A 15290-nucleotide genomic window follows, 5' to 3' on the forward strand; every position below is an offset into this window, starting at 1 on the left:
CACATTTGCGTGTTCTAACAGCCTTGCCCAGAAAGGCCTTGAGCCCTGGCTTTGCAGGTCATCATCACCCTGAGTGAAGATTAACAGGCTGCCCAGGTGCTTCTGCAGCGTCGATCCAAATAGCTCTGCTTCCCTCTCACTGTCTGCAAAGAGTCTGGTAGCTGGAGCATCACCCGGCTGAGCATTGCAGTGTGGTCGGCGAGGCCTTGCGCCATCTGTGCAGAGTGTCTGAACCTTCACAGCCAGCCTGGGCTGCAGCCATTAGTTGCAAGAGCATGCTGCAAACCAGACATGATGGAGCTGGCACCTGCCCCCTCCACAAACTGCACTTGTGCATGTCTGGACAAAGTATAATGGCACCAAAGGCGACACTGTGGATGCTACAGGATCTCTGATGGCTTGGCTGCAGGGAATGGTCCAAAAAGGCAGGTCTGCCAGAGAAGACTTTGCCATGAATGAGCAGCTGGGTGGTCACAGGAACACAGTGGAGCCCAGCACCTTTTGTTCTGCAGAGGGTCCTTGCTGGAGAGATGGGGCGCAGTCCCACCATGTGCATGAAGGTACCAGTTGATGGGCAGGAGTAGTAATGCCCCCCAGGGACTCTGTCTTTCCAGCATCTGTGAGTTGTGGCTGGGATCTTCTTCCAAGTCTCCAACCCATTGTTTGGACATGCAGCCCCTCACTGTATAAAAGTTACAAAACTCCAGCTGGTTCTGCTCCAGCAGCACAAGGGTTAAAGCTGCCTGTTTTCCCCGACAAGCCCAGGCCAGTGTGGTCCCCAGTGGCTTTGTACAATATGTCGCCTCATCTCCTGCCAAATGCTGCCTCTTCTAGTCTCTTTTCATACCTCGCCGTGCCCTCCCTGCACGCACGCAGGAGGCCTGGAGCAGCAAGCCCGGCTCAGGTCCCCCTGACCCTGTGCCACAGCTCCTCTCTCTGCAGCCAATCCCTGAACCTTGTGGGTCAAGGTGGGCAAGTCCTGGAGGGCTTCATCCCCTTGGATGGAAATGCCACAATGGACCCACCTGCGTCCATCAGCCTCATAGGTCAAGCTGAAGATATCGAGAGATTTTTAAAAGTTGGCGGTGCTCCCACTGGTGTTCACCACCCTCTTTCTTCTTGAACGCTGTGTTGAAAGGGAGGCCCAGGAATTCAGAGGAAACAAGGGTTTTCTGCAGGCTCCAGCTTGTGGGCTCCTGCGATTAAGAAACCTGGTTGGTTTTGACAAGGAATACCAGTTTTTGCCAGCCAGGAAGTCAGGAAACTCAGAGGTGAAGAACAAAGCCAGAGGGTCTCTTGTTCTCCCTCCCCAAAATCTCATCAGTTTTTTGCCAGCCTTAGGATATTTGAAGCTCAGAAGCTCTTGCCAAGGAGGTAGAGAATGAGGCAGCAGCCAAAATCCCCGGGATCACAGCAGCTTCCATGGGCTGCAGGCTCTGAGCAGGCACCAGGGAGGATTGCAGCTATGGGGGCAATATTGGCTTTGATTGCAAGGGAAGGGTCTTGAGTTTCTTGCTCTGTCATCGCCCTCCCACGAGACCTGTGGCTGTGGCTTCATCTTCCCCTGCCCCCCAGCACAGCCCTGCTGGTGTTTGTCTTGTCCTCCATGATCCAGTGAGCTCTGCAAGGCCATGCAACACTCAGCATCAGGGCTGCGTCCTGCCCCTTGACACTTCTCAGGTACAAAGAACGACCATTTTCTAAGCTGAGGGACATCCCCAGATGAAATCCTCCCTCCTGGCAGTGCAAAATTTGGATGCTGACAGATGAAGGGGCCTTTGCAATCTCAGCTCTTACCTGCAGGAGGAGGAAGTCTGAGAGTCTTCATCATCCCAGGGCAGAGTTAAGGTGACTGTGTTATGGGAAGGGGACCTTGGCTGCTGGGAGCAGGCGTTGTGCTTGTGTCACTGCAGCCGATCAGAGAGGGCTGTCCCCAGTTAGTGTCCCCTGCCTTGGGGGTAAGCGGGGCAGTCCGTGTCCCCACAGAGCACTGTGCATCACTCCCCAAGAGAACTGCAAGGATCAGGGGTGGGAGGATGGATCTGCCAATGCCTCGACTTGAGGGAAGAACTTGAGTGGAAGCCTGCTGAAGGGAGCCGAAACCTGCCCGCTCGCCTGGATGCTGCACGCTGCAATGGCTGTGAGGCCAGCACAGATCGGGCCTGGCATCCCCAGTGGGGAGGCTCCGGCAGCCAGCTCCGCTCCTTCCCTCCCCTCCTCCCCGAGCCCGGCCCGGCAGGATGCCTGGAGCAGCGCAGCATCAGCTGCGGAGAGAGGTGGGGCCCTGCTGGCGTCCTGGCAGGGGGAGAGGAGCTGGCCCTGGGGGTGGGCAGGCAAGACGGGAACAGAGGAGGGGCAGGGAGCACAGAGCGAGAAATAAATACAAACAGCCCATCAGGCTTCTCGGGGGAGATGGGGGGCCCAGGCGGAGCACTGCAGCGAGGGAGGAGGGGGACGCGTGTGCATGGGCAGGGGGATATGGGGCACACAATGGGGCTGAAAGGGGTTGGGGAAGGGTGTGCATGCCTGTGTGGACGTGTATGTGCTGCTTGTGTGTCTGCATGTGAGAGAGGAGTAATTTGTGCGTGAGAAGTGTGCGCAGGACGTGCATGTGATAGATGCATGACGTGCATTGCATCCAGTGTATTATCCAGGCATGCTGTGCATCATGCGCATGTTAGTCTCAGGGCGGATGTGGCTATTGCCACGAGCTCATTAGGCGAATATTGTTTTATAATCGGTGCCATAGCAATGGTGAGGCAGGCTTCTCACTGCCACCTGATCCCTCTGCCTCATCCGCCACTCGCCCTGCAAACTCTGAGACCATCTGCTGATCCGTGCCACGGGCTGGAGTCCACCCAGGTGCAAATGCCCATCACCTGGGCTTCACCTGCCATGCAGGGGAGGGGGAACCAGCCCCCAGGGCCTGGGAGGGAGGTGGGGGGGGGCTATAACCTCCAGCACTCGGTGGAAGGAGAAGATGAACGTGGGAGACTCCAGCAAGCAAGCTGCAAGAAGGTCTGGGAGGACACACACAGATATGTATGCGTGGGGTGGGGGACGCGGGGATTTCAGAGCGGGGAGTTTACTGATAATGAGGACAAACTAGAGCTGATTTTCTCAGGACAGAGTTTAACAAGATAATTTGAAATTGGAGAAGGGTAAGAGGCAGAAACCAAGTCTAACCCACAAAAGAGATCGTTGTTTCATGATTAAATAGAGGATCCATGTTTCAAAGCAATACCTGTGTATTCTTGGTACGTCTTTCTTTCACTTTCTTTTTCCTCACCAAACTTTACTACAGGTGAATTTTACAGCAGCTCACAAGCAGGACCTGTGGGATAGTTGTTGCTGCTGGTAGAACCTGTCTGGGAGAGGCTGTCCATGGTCCGGGCACCCACCAGTGCTCACCCGCCCCACACACACGCCTGCAGACCCGTGCATCATGCAGCTGCGTGCACACGGACACGCATCTATGCCAGCACAGCACAGACACACAGGCCAGCTCACACACACACCCATGCCATGGCTGCGGGGGCTGCACACCAGTGGGAGCCACTGGGAAGGCTGTGCTGTTGGTCCCACTTCTTCTGCAGACACTGCTCTTCGTCCCCCCCCCCAGCGCAGGGACTTGCCTGCCTGCCTGTCTCTCCCTCTCCCCTTTCCACGTTCGCTCCCATCTCTCTATTTCTCCTTTATGAAATATGCATGGAGAACAGATGTCGCCTTCTCCCGGAGCACCCCCACCCTCCTCCCTCCCTCCCTCCCTCCCAGCCCACCACCTCCATCCACCCTCCAGGACCACATCCAACCTCCACCTCCCTCCTCTCCCGGGGGCTCCAACCTCCCGCACAGCCAATGGCATCCCCTCTCTTGACTTTAATATTTATGAGGGGGGGAGCACCGGAGCGGCCAATGAGGCGGCCGGGGTCGGACCCGGCGTGCGAGGCTGGGGTGTATATATAGCGTATGGGGCACATGCCTCCTTGGGGTGTCCATCTCAATGTGTGGTGGCCTGCTCGCACTCCTGCCCAAGGAGTAGCATGCCTGGGCCCCAAGGCTGCCGGGGTTCCCCCTGACCCCCCAGGTCTATCCCGCAGAGCAGGACACCGTGCACACCTAGGGAAACTTTCTGCCTCCTCAATGGATGGATGAGCCAAGCGGTTCCTCCCTCCCTGGATTACTTGAGCTTCATTCTGCTGGAAGAGAAAAGCTGGAGCCCGGGAATGGTCATCGGCTTGGGGGTAAGGTGGCTGTCCTGGGGATGGGTGAGCAGTGCTCCTGGATGTTGCTGTGAGGTTTGATGCTGCTGAAATGGAAGTGTGGCAGGTGGGGAGAGGGATGGCAAGTGGTCTGTGTGGGAAGATAGCCCTCTGCACAAAGCCGCAGACTCTCCCGGGCAGGGGGCTTGACCTCGGTGCAAGGTTTAACGCACAAACCTGCGTGCACTTCCTTCACTTTGGGCTCGGCGGTGGCATGGGGGATATCTGATCAGGAAAAAGAAAAGGAATCTCCATTCAGATGGCCTGAAAGTGGGTCCTAGACACACTTTGCATGGCCAGGGAGTCTTCAAAAATGGTTAGACCACTGGTCTGAAGGGTAAGTGAGGAGATGGGAAGCATTGCTTCCCATTGGGGGTTTAAGCATTACTGGGGTTTTGCTGAAGGTAGGACTGGAGCAAGTGTAGGTGTAACAGAGGTTCTTGCAGTAGATGAATTTTGGAAGATGGCAGTTTACAGTTCATCTTCAGATGAAAGAGTGAAAAAGAGCCTCTCAGAGCACAAGTCACCCATGCAAAGGAAAAGCTTTTTGAGGACTGGACTAACCCAGCAAAGGAGGAGTGGGATAAGGAGTTTATCTGGGTCCAGTACTGAAACTTGTCTTCATGCAAATGGTCAGGCATCTCCTGCCGACATCCTTCTGCAACTGAGAATAGAGACCCCCGTGCAGGACTCCTGCCTGCCATGTTTGATGCACCTTAAATTCACTCGCAAGGATGCTAAGACAGGGACAGCAATGTGTCCCACAGCCTGTGCGCTCTGCAGACCACAGCAGACTGGTGAGTGGTTCCCAGGCTGTTCCTGAGCCAGGTTGCCATCCCCATCTGCCCAAGGAGAAGGAGTTTTTGCAGCTTCCCCTACTGCAGGATGAAGTAACATGCTTGTGCCTCAGTGCTGGTGTCCCAGGAGGGGACAGAAGGCAATTGTTTGTCTCCTTCCCTGCCCTGTGCTGAAGCAATGGGGCCAGGAGGCAGCGGAGCTGCTCCGCAGTTTCTTGCCAGGGTGGCTCACCCGCACATGGACTGCACCTCCAGCACAGCCCCAGTCAGATGAGGCAGCACCTGAGTTTGCAGAGCAAGAGGAGAACAGGCCCGTTGTTTTCAGAGCAGCAGCACCTGGATAAGAGGGAGACAGAAGAGCGATGAAGCTGTGCAAGAGATTAAATGCAGTTCCCCATCCCTAAGAGCGGGGGGGAGAGTATTTAAAGAGAAGCTGCGCACACAGGTGCGGAGCTGCACACCTGAGCATGATCCTGGATGTCCATGCACCCACTCCTCACCACAGCCAAGATGCTGAAAGTGCAGAGCTGCTGTGGCACATGTCCAACCCCAGAGTCAACCTTCCCTCTTTCTCCTGGCCCGGCTGCAGTGTCTTCGGAGCTTGCACTCATGGCTGGAGCAGCAGTCCTGCCCTGCTGCAGGGAGCTGCTGTGGCTGGGAGCAACGCTCCAGGGACGGCTATTGTGAATGGGAGCAGGGTGGCACTACCAGCATGCAGGGGAACATCAAGGCTGTGGCAACAAGCCTCGAGCTGGCCATGAAGGGCTGCCCCGGCTCACCAGCCATGCACAGATTTGCTTTGGGTAGCGTTTGCCCACAGACATGCTGCTCCCGAGGGCAGAGCAGCCGGCAGGGCAGGACTGCTCCCTCCATCGCCAAGCACCAGAAAGGAGGTCCTGGGTGTGCAGGAAGGGGACAAGAGCAGAAGGAAAAAAGAAATTAGAGCAGGAGGGGAACGGAGAAGGTTAAACAAGGTGCAGGAGTCAAGGCTATAGAGGACAGCTACAGCAGATGTGGCTAATTCAGGAACTTGAGATACACTCTCTTGCGTTGGTCGTGGTTCTTGGTCCCTGGATGGTTTGTCTCTGAAGCTGATCACAGGGAGAGCAAGTTAAACACAAAACCAAACTCAGCCGTACTCTTAAGGACAGTGCAGCTTATTGCAAGCTCAAAGCCTTGAGAGGGCATTTCCACAGATCCTGAAAGCCACGTTTCCATCAGCCCTTCCATCATCTCCAGACTAAGGGCTTCACAGGAGTAACTTTTTGTTTAGGATTTGAATGGTTTACTTGTACTCTCATGCATAGCTGAAAGGTTTTGTGTTATAGCAAAAAAAGTCCAGGTTAATTTTTTTTTTTTGTGAAATCTGAATATCACAGTGCAAGGGTGAGTGTGTGTGTACACAGAGATGCCTAACTTGGGGTAGATTTATGAGTGTGAGTGTAAGTTATTGTGCATAAATGGATGTGGCATTCTCACAGAGGAGTTTTTGACTGGGAACATTTGCACATATGTGCTGGGAAATATATCTGTGTGTATATGTGTATCTGTGTGTGTACATGTGTGTGTAAGCATGCAGAGAAGCAGCCACGTATGTTGGGGGGGGGGGTCAGAGGAACTGTGCAGACATTGCTATACATGCTTAAGGGGTTCCTTGTCTGTCTTGGGCAGTGTTTCTGCAAACACACATCAAGGGCTCTGCCCCCTGCCAGTCTTTTAAAACGGGATGTGGACTATTTCTTCCCAGTCATTGCCTGTCCATATTCGTTTAGTTTCCGTTTCTCAGTCATATGGCTCATTACAAGCTTGTCAGGCCTGAGAGAGGTAATATGTTGTACATCTCTGCCTGGCTGGCTTCCCAGCCAGGCTGCTGACTCTTCCAGCAGCAGCGTTTCCCCATCCGAAGTTTGTTTCCCTTCCCCTGCTCCACCCCAGCCCTTCCCCTGCCCGGGGGGGAAGATACGCCTTCGGCAAGACCTGCCTTTCCCAGACCTGCTCCTGGGGTGCCGGAGGCATCTGTGCAGGCCTGGGGCACCCATGCCGGAGCCTTGCAGGGAAGGCAGTGGGGGGGAGGAGAAGGGAGAGGAGAGGCAGCTTTCCTGGTCGGTGGCACAGCATCCCAGAGGGAGCGAGGAGCCAGCATCTATTTGGACACATCAAGCAAAGCAGCTGTGTTGGGTTCCATATGTTGGGGGTGCCAGGATCCATGACATACGGGCTCATTTAGTATACAATAAGCCCCCCTTTCTCTCGCCCCTGCAGTCTGTTTTTCCCCTTCGCTCATCCACCACCTGTCATCCCTCTGGAGAGCCCGGAGAAATGGCTTACACCTTCTCCAGGAGCCACCCCAAAGGCTCCCTCTCCGCTGTCCATGACTGGGGATCCAGAGCCCCAGCCCATCCCATCAAGGACAGGCTGTGCCCTGCTCTGGCTGGGGCCAACGCTGCAGGGCAGGTGGAGGAAACAGCCGTGCTCTCTAGCTATGTCTCTTGTGTCTGCCAGGAGCTGGGCAATACTGAGAGCCCCTGTGCTTCTGTTTTCTAGAGCATGCAGGAGGAGTTCGGCTTTGACACCTGACAGCTCTGAAACTGGGTCCTGCCACAGCTGCACAGAAGAGCCCACAGTCTCTGTGCACACGTGCACGCAGAGGATATTTATTTATTTATTTATTTATTTTATTTATATGCGTCCTGCCATCTTTCTTACATTATTTATTGTGAAAGTTGTTGCCCGCCCAACTAGTTCTCCAGAGAAAAGGGAAAATTTTGAAATTCCCTTGCAGAGACTGTGTGTGATGAGGAGGAAGAGGAGGAGAATAAACAGGGGCTTGCTGTGAGCCAGACACCCTCCCTTTAAAGTAGAGCAGTTTTGCTTTGACGTACTGCCTGGGTCAGTGTGTCCTCCTGACATATCATATCTTTGAAGCATCCATCTGTCTGTCCACCCCTCTTCTGCGAAGATGATGCTCAATTCAGACCACACAGAGATCGACCTGCCCCCAACACACTCCGAGTCCGAATCTGTCTTCAGTGACTGTGGTGGCGGCCGCGCAGGCAGCGTGGAGGACGCCAGTGGCGTTGGCTTGTGTGCTCAGTCCCGGATAGCTGAGCCGGGTGAGGCTGTGAAGAAAGACCTGCAGCACCTGAGTCGGGAAGAGCGTAGGCGCCGGCGGCGTGCCACGGCCAAATACCGGACAGCCCACGCCACACGGGAGCGCATCCGCGTTGAAGCCTTCAACATGGCCTTTGCTGAGCTGCGGAAGCTGCTGCCCACCCTGCCACCAGACAAGAAGCTCTCCAAGATTGAGATTCTCCGCCTGGCCATCTGCTACATCTCGTACCTGAACCATGTGCTGGATGTCTGAGCTGCCCAACCTGCATCTGTCTGCCACATCTCCTACCTGAACCATGTGCTGGGCATCTGAGCCAAAAGCTCAAGTCCGTCTGTCCATCTACGACCTGAACCACATGTTGGGCATCCAAAATGCTGTGCCTGTGTTCATCCATCTGTTCAAATGGACCAAGTCCCCAGCTGTCTGCTCTACCCCCTATCTGAACTATGTTCTGTATTTCCCCATCACCAAGCCCACATCTGTCTGTCTTTCCATCCTGCCTGAGACAGGCTGGATGTTTGGTCCATCAGCCATCCGTCTGTCCTGCTGGATCTGCTGCCTGAAGCCTGTGCTGGCCATGTACACTCCCAACTTCTGTCTGTCCTTCTGCTGCGCATCCCACTGATGCTGCCTAAGGGATCCTGAGCCTGCATCCATCAGTCTGTCTGCCGCACCCCCTCGCTGACCCATAGCAGGAGCCACTGAGCCCAAGTCTGTGTGTGTCACCTCTTTTATACAAGCCACAAAAAAATGGACCTGTGAAACACTGCAGCACCAAGCAGCGCTGGACTCTTGTCCATCTGTCTGCCTCTGCCTTCTGCCACCGGCCGCCCCACCAGCATGGCCAGTCTGGGCATTTTGTCTGTTTGCTGCTGTTCTGCCCCTGGCATTGTGCTGGTCACTTAAAGGCCCACGTCAGGACTATCTTCTCCGCAGAGGGAGCACAGCCCAGGAGCATCCTTGGGCACAGAGCAGCTCTTCTGTGTTTGCCCAGGCTTTTCACACCCTAAAAAGAAGAACAAAGTGTGGTGCAGACCTGGCAGGACCTGGCCACGCTTTCCACAGATGATAGCAGCTGGTTCCCCTCGAGACGGAGCAGAGAAGTGTGCTCACTCACTGTGCTGCCCGCAAGGTGCCCGGAGCAGAGCTGGCCAGGCTGGAGCAGCACCCGGGGTCTCTCCAAGCCCCTCCATCACACATCTGGTCTCCCTGAAGCTCAGCACTCTGCTCCCCAGACCTGTGCATCCCAGGCTTTGCTGCCCAACCCTCCTTTGCACTAGTGCACGACGAGTGTGAAGCTCCCCTGGCCTGGCCCATTGCACCGACAGACACAACAACCCCGGGGCACCAGATGTCCCCATGCAGCACTTCATCCCTCCTCCCCACTATTCCTCTGTCTCCCCTTCAGTGCTCCTGGTGAAAAAGGCCTGAGTGGGTCACAAGCGTGGCACATGCCCCAGAACAAGTGGACACCGGCGCTCAGCTCCCCCTCCTCTGCAGTGCAACTGGTGCTGCTGGGGCTCAAGTGCAAAGAGGCTTACCCCCAGGGTGCCAGAGGCCCCCCAGTTTACACCAGTACGGCACTGGTGCAGCATGACCTTTCACAGCACGCACTCTGCTGGGGTAAACTGCACTTTACCTGCAGCTTGCAGGGCAGTGGGGTTGGAAAGGGGAGGAGGCAGGCACAGCCCCTTTGCCCAGTTTCCAGCAGCTGGGGCTCTCCCCGGCCCCCCCAACGTGGATCAGCACTTTGGGAGAGGGAGGGGAGTGGGAAGAGAAAGCAGAGCCGAGCAGCCTTTTCTCCAGCAAGGGCGCGCTGAGGCTGGGTAAAGCTCATTGCAAGAGTGAATGTTTTGCCTTGTTCTATGGGTGTGTGTTTGTTTTAAGAGTTAATTTTGCACTGGCAGTGGCAAGAGCACAGGCGGAGCCTGGGCAGGGGACCACTGGCTGTGCTTAGAGCCAACGCTCCAGGCCGGGAACAGAGCCACAGCCTGGCCCACGGGGAAGGGGTTGGGGCTGCTCCTCATTAAGGGGAGATGGGCAGTGGTCCGGCCCACAGGGTAGGTGCTGGGGGAGATGGGCTTGGTGTGCCAGAGATGAAACAGTCGTGGTGAGAAGGTCAGTGCGATGTCCTGCAAACACCAGCAAACCCCCAGAGCTGGAGCAGAGGGTCCCAGCAGCACTGCCCTGTGGGGTCCCACCCTCTGCTTTTTGCCCTCCTGAGGTGTTGGCCACTGCCCATGCCAGGTGTCCGAGCCCTGGGAGCCCCAGGTGGGCTTCCTGGACCTTGCAAACCTCCTGGCTCCATCCCACCCCTGTGTCTGCTGCCAGCTCCTGGCGATGCCTCGCTCCATACCTCATTCCCCCCCCCCCCTAAAAGCAGGGAGAATGATCGCTACCTCTGTCTCGCAAGGACTCGCCAGTGAATGTGGGATCCCCAAGGGCCAGAGCAGTGGACCCCGCAGCCGGCTCCCCCGTCACTGCTCAGCAGAGCAGTGGCAGAGCAAAACAGAGCAGGGCAGCCCACCTTTCCCCTCCACTCACCAGCCATGTCTCTGTGCCACAAGGATATTTATTGAATTAATTTATTGATAAATGTTATTATTTATTTGCTGTGTTGTGCACTTTTGGGAAAGGAAAACTAGAAAACAAACAAACAAAAAATAATAACCGCAGCAGAAAACCAACCAACCCACCCTTGTACACAGTGTGCCCCAGCGTGTGTTTGTCTTGGCTGTTCAGACTGTGCAAGGATTTATTATTTATGAGTTCACAAGGAAGTTGGGGAGGGGGAAATGAATTAAACTGCCAGCAAAAGAGAGATCTTGAACTTGGAGTGCCCGGCTTCCCTTTTTCTTTTTTTTTTTTTTTTAATCTTGTTTTTAACCATCTCTTCCTTGCGCTGTTTGGCAGTGGTGGTGGATTCCCCATGCAGTAGTTGATGGCTGAGTCCGTGCCTGTGAAAGGAGGCAGGGGGAGGGAGGCCATCACCCACCGCTCCGGCCAAGGGACCAGGACATGTCCTCTTGGCACTCGAAGAATCCTACCAGCACCAGCCGGGCTTGGGCTTGCTCAGAACCAGGGTGCACACTGTGTCTTTGGCTTTCCCCAGGTCTGCAGTCGCTGTTTGAGCCCAGCTTGGGCTTGCTGGGACAAGCAGACCCCAAATGGCCCAGTCCCTCTGGTGACAGCAGAGGGATGAGGACATCTGGTTCAGACATCAGCATCTCCAAACACACCCAGTAAACCACCTTCTCTCTCCTGTGTACCCCTGGGAAATCAGCGCAGCCCTGGCTCCAAAGTCACCCATCACTTGACCATGAACCTCTGCCTGGCAGAGCCCCCGGGATTCCCTTCTCCATGTCCCCCAGCCCTCTCCCCTGTGAGCCCCTAGCACTCTCCCCGCTTCCTCGGCCCACCCTGAGCTACGTGGGGAAGCAAGTTTGCGGCTCGTCTCTTTTGTCTGCGCCGATCCCGCGCGTCCCTAGGGGCAGGTTGCAGCTGTTCGCCGACTTGCTCCAAATTTCTTCATATAATCAATTGGCCTCGGCTGCAGCTCGGCTCAGCAGAGATGCGTCAAAGGGGAAATAATAAACATGGGGGAGGGAGCAGGGGAAGGAAGCGGGGAAACTTTGCACCAGGCTGCAGGGGCAATAGTGGCTGGTGGGGCACAGGAGGGGACCTTGGGAGACCTCAGCCCTCCCAGGGTCCCTTTTTGTCCCAGCTCAGGGATTTCTCTCCGGTGTTCACCCCTTGGGATGCACCATGTCTCCACCGCCTGCATCCAGACCCAGCTCTTCTCCCAGTCCCTCTGGCACCAGCCTCCAGCACGGAGGTTTGTGTGGGGCGGCCATCTCCATCCCACCCCTGGCCACCCGCTCTCCAGGAGGTGGTAATCGGGTTAGGGCAGCACGAGCTCCACAGCGGCGGCTCCCAAACCTCTGCGGGGCCGTTGTTCCCGGCTGCCAACCCCAGCCCTGACATATGGTCCTCATTGTGCCTCACACAATGGAAACACTTCATGCTAATTTAGATGCTGGTTCTGGCCTTGCTGTCATCTCCGACAGATTGGGTCCCTTGCCTGTTCTTTGTGCTTGTGGGCAGGCAGGGTAACAGGCAGCTCGGCTTCTCCTCTACCTCCCTGAGCATTTTCCTAGACACTTCACAACTCTTTCCCTATTCCCACAGCTATTTCCTTCTCTCTCTCTCTCCTTCCCTATACACAGCTCCATCTCCCCATCCCTCCCCTGGCCGCTGGAGGACACCGGTACCAGTGCACAGGTAGGTCTGTTCACGAAAAGTGTTTCACAATAGCTTTTCATTTGAAAAATACCCATGGAAAATAGTCCTGATGGTGCAGATAGAGAGACATGCATGAAACTGCTCAGCTGCTTCTGCCCGGTGGCATTTCTGTGTCCCTGCCCCGGGGACAACAAGGTGGAGATGACTGCTAGGCCCCTTCCACGTCCCTTCCTCCCCCCAAAAAGGAGTAGCCGGGGCAGGATGTGATGCCCCGGGTTGGGAAAGGGGAAGGACACCCCTTGTTTCAGCCTGCTGCCCCAGGGCCAGGTTGCCTGCGTGTGCCCTGGTCCCCAGGGGATGTCACCGTGGGCAGCAGCTGTGTCCCCAGCTCGCCTACACGAGGCGGCAGTGCCATCTGCTGGGTCCCCGGGACGGGGCCCTGCATGCTCATGCCAGACCCCTGTCACCCCCCAGGCTGGGGACCCCATCCCTAGAGCATCCCTGTCCCCTGCAAAGTGACCCAAACCCCACTGAAGCTCTCAGGCAGGGCTGGAGCTGGGACCGACACAAGGAACAAAGGCAAACGGCACCCATGCACATATGTGGGACGTTCCCAAAAGCATCTTCCATGACCCATCATTTTAAATGCTCTTTCGTGCTTGATTTAGAGCACAAGGGTCCCCTGAGGCTGTGATGCTGATCAGAGACAGGCAACTGGGAGAGGCAGGCCCTGGCCCAAACAGGCCGACTTGCTCACTAGGTAAAGCCGGTGAGATCTGATCCCTTCCTTCGAGACACGGAGCAGGAGCTAATGAGCCATCAGATGCCTCGTGCCAGCAATCGCATGGCAGAGATAAAGAGCCTGTCTGGACAGCAGCGTGGCAAGAGCATGCAGCAGGGACAGTTTGGGACCCATGAGTCATCGTCCACCCCAAGCAGGGTCCACAGCACTGAGAGACGAGGGCCAGTGGGCCAAGGATGGTCTGGTGAGATCACTGGCAGCCTGCATAGCCCCAGGGCTTGCAGACCGGTCAGACAAACATCTGTGGGGATGGGTTAGATGCGGCTGACCCTGCCCAGGGCAGGTAGAGGCTAGCCACCCTGCTTTCTAGGACTCCTAATCTCCAGAGTTATCTGCCCAGAGTCTCTGCCCCCCTCCCTGCAGAGCGGGAAGCCCAGCTGTGACACCTTGGGACCGATGGGTGTTGGACCTGTCTGGGGTCCGGTTGTTAGTGTGTAGGGTGATGGGTCAGCTCTGGGCGAGGGGTCTGGCGGGTGTGAGGGGGCATAACTGCTCCCCCCTCTGCTCAGGGAGGTGTATGAGGACTTTGCAAGGGCCCTGGGTCTTCCCTGCTCTGTAGAAGGTAATTCCAAGAACAAGACAAGACAGAGCTGGTTCTGGGAGTCCTTCATCCCCAGGAGATGGATGGGAAGCACCCAGCACCCTGTGCACTGCTGATACCAAGTGCTCCACATGGGACAGGGCTGGGCACCTTGCAGAGCCGGGCAGGCTCTTCTGTCCTGAGAGCAGGGTGCAGAGGGAGGGGACCATCCCTGTAAATCACAAGGTGGAACAATGCGGCCCTTTCCCAGATGGCAGGGAGGCTCCAGCAAACCCAGCTGGCCAGGAATGAGCTCTGAGGGACCATTAATCACTCCCAGAGCCGGAGCAGGAGTGAGAGGACGGCCTGGGGCAGCTGGCTGCAGGGGGGAGAGCAGAGGGGGCCCGTACCCGGCAGCGATCCCCAAGGCCTGCTGGGTCACAAGGTCCCAAACTTGGCCACAGCTCCTGCACTCCCAAGGTTATACCTCAAGGCTGCTTCAGTGACTCACACAGCCCATTGAGCCATGTAAAAAGGGGGGGCACTGACCCCCCCCAGCTCTGTGCCAGGACCCAGGGGACCAGCACAGGCTGGGATCCACCTCCCTCAAGTCTCCGTGGCCAGCGCAGGATGCAGCATTGTGTCTCCTTGCCATTTCGTAGGTGGAGACAGAGAGAGAGCTGGAGCAGCCCCGAGGCTGCTCAAGCCACCCCAGGGAATAGGCTGGAGCTGGGCTTCCCAGTGACACCTGCAGCATGGAGCCCAGCTGAGAGGTAGGAAAATACACAGTTGGACAAAGGTCACTGGCTGAGCTGAGCTGCGTGGAGCACCCCAGAGCAGGAACCACAACGATGGCTCCTAGATGGGCTCCTCCACGAGAGCTATGACACTTGATAAAAAAAGGAGGGAGAAGCTGGCCAGACTGTGTGTGGGGGTCCCTCCCGAGGTGCCCCAAGCTCTGTGTTCCAGCTTACAGCTCTGGCTGCCCTTTCCCTCCCTTCTTCCTCACCCAGCGGCTCTCACCGAGCTCAGCCTGGACCGTGCATTTCTGGATGCTGTGGAGAGGATGTTGCCGGACACCCCCTACCTGGTGCCTCGGCTTTATGGGGCACCACGGTGGCAGGGAGGTGACCCAAAGGGACCTAAAACACATAGGCTGAGCTGTGTCAGGGCTCAGACAGGGCACGATCCCTCCAGCCTGGCCTGGCCAGGGACACCGCATCGCCCCTCCCAAACCCTCCTCTCCATTAAGGGAAAACAAGCCATTTAAATCCGACCAATGGCGTGCGCCGGGAGGAGGGCGCCTCACGCCATTGGGCAGCGCGGGGGGGGCGGGCCTGGTCCGTTCCCACCCTCGCTCATTGATATAAAGCGTCGGGCGGTCCGGCTAGGCTGTTCCGGGCAGGTGGTGTGCCCCCGCTGTGGACTTCTCCACGCGTGGAGGGTGTCGGGCGTCCCACGCTTCCCGGTCTCCCCTTCGCCCAATGGAGAGGCTGGCTTTGCGGGGTGCTCTGCGTGGGAGTCCCTGGCCCGTGGGGGCATACGGGTGATTGGG

General features: G+C 56.6%; 1 protein-coding gene across 1 annotated transcript; it reads left to right on the plus strand.

Annotated features, from left to right (window-relative positions):
* Nucleotides 1-3962: 3962 nt before the first annotated feature.
* NHLH1 (nescient helix-loop-helix 1) lies at nt 3963-11774 on the plus strand. Its single transcript, XM_069794343.1, has 2 exons — nt 3963-4244; nt 7604-11774. Exon 2 carries the CDS (start codon nt 8019-8021, stop codon nt 8421-8423), a length of 405 nt encoding a protein of 134 aa, XP_069650444.1. The 5' UTR covers nt 3963-4244; nt 7604-8018; the 3' UTR covers nt 8424-11774.
* Nucleotides 11775-15290: the final 3516 nt, after the last annotated feature.

The sequence above is a fragment of the Haliaeetus albicilla genome, chromosome 10 (assembly GCF_947461875.1).
Source record: "Haliaeetus albicilla chromosome 10, bHalAlb1.1, whole genome shotgun sequence".
Classification (NCBI taxonomy): Eukaryota; Metazoa; Chordata; class Aves; order Accipitriformes; family Accipitridae; genus Haliaeetus; species Haliaeetus albicilla.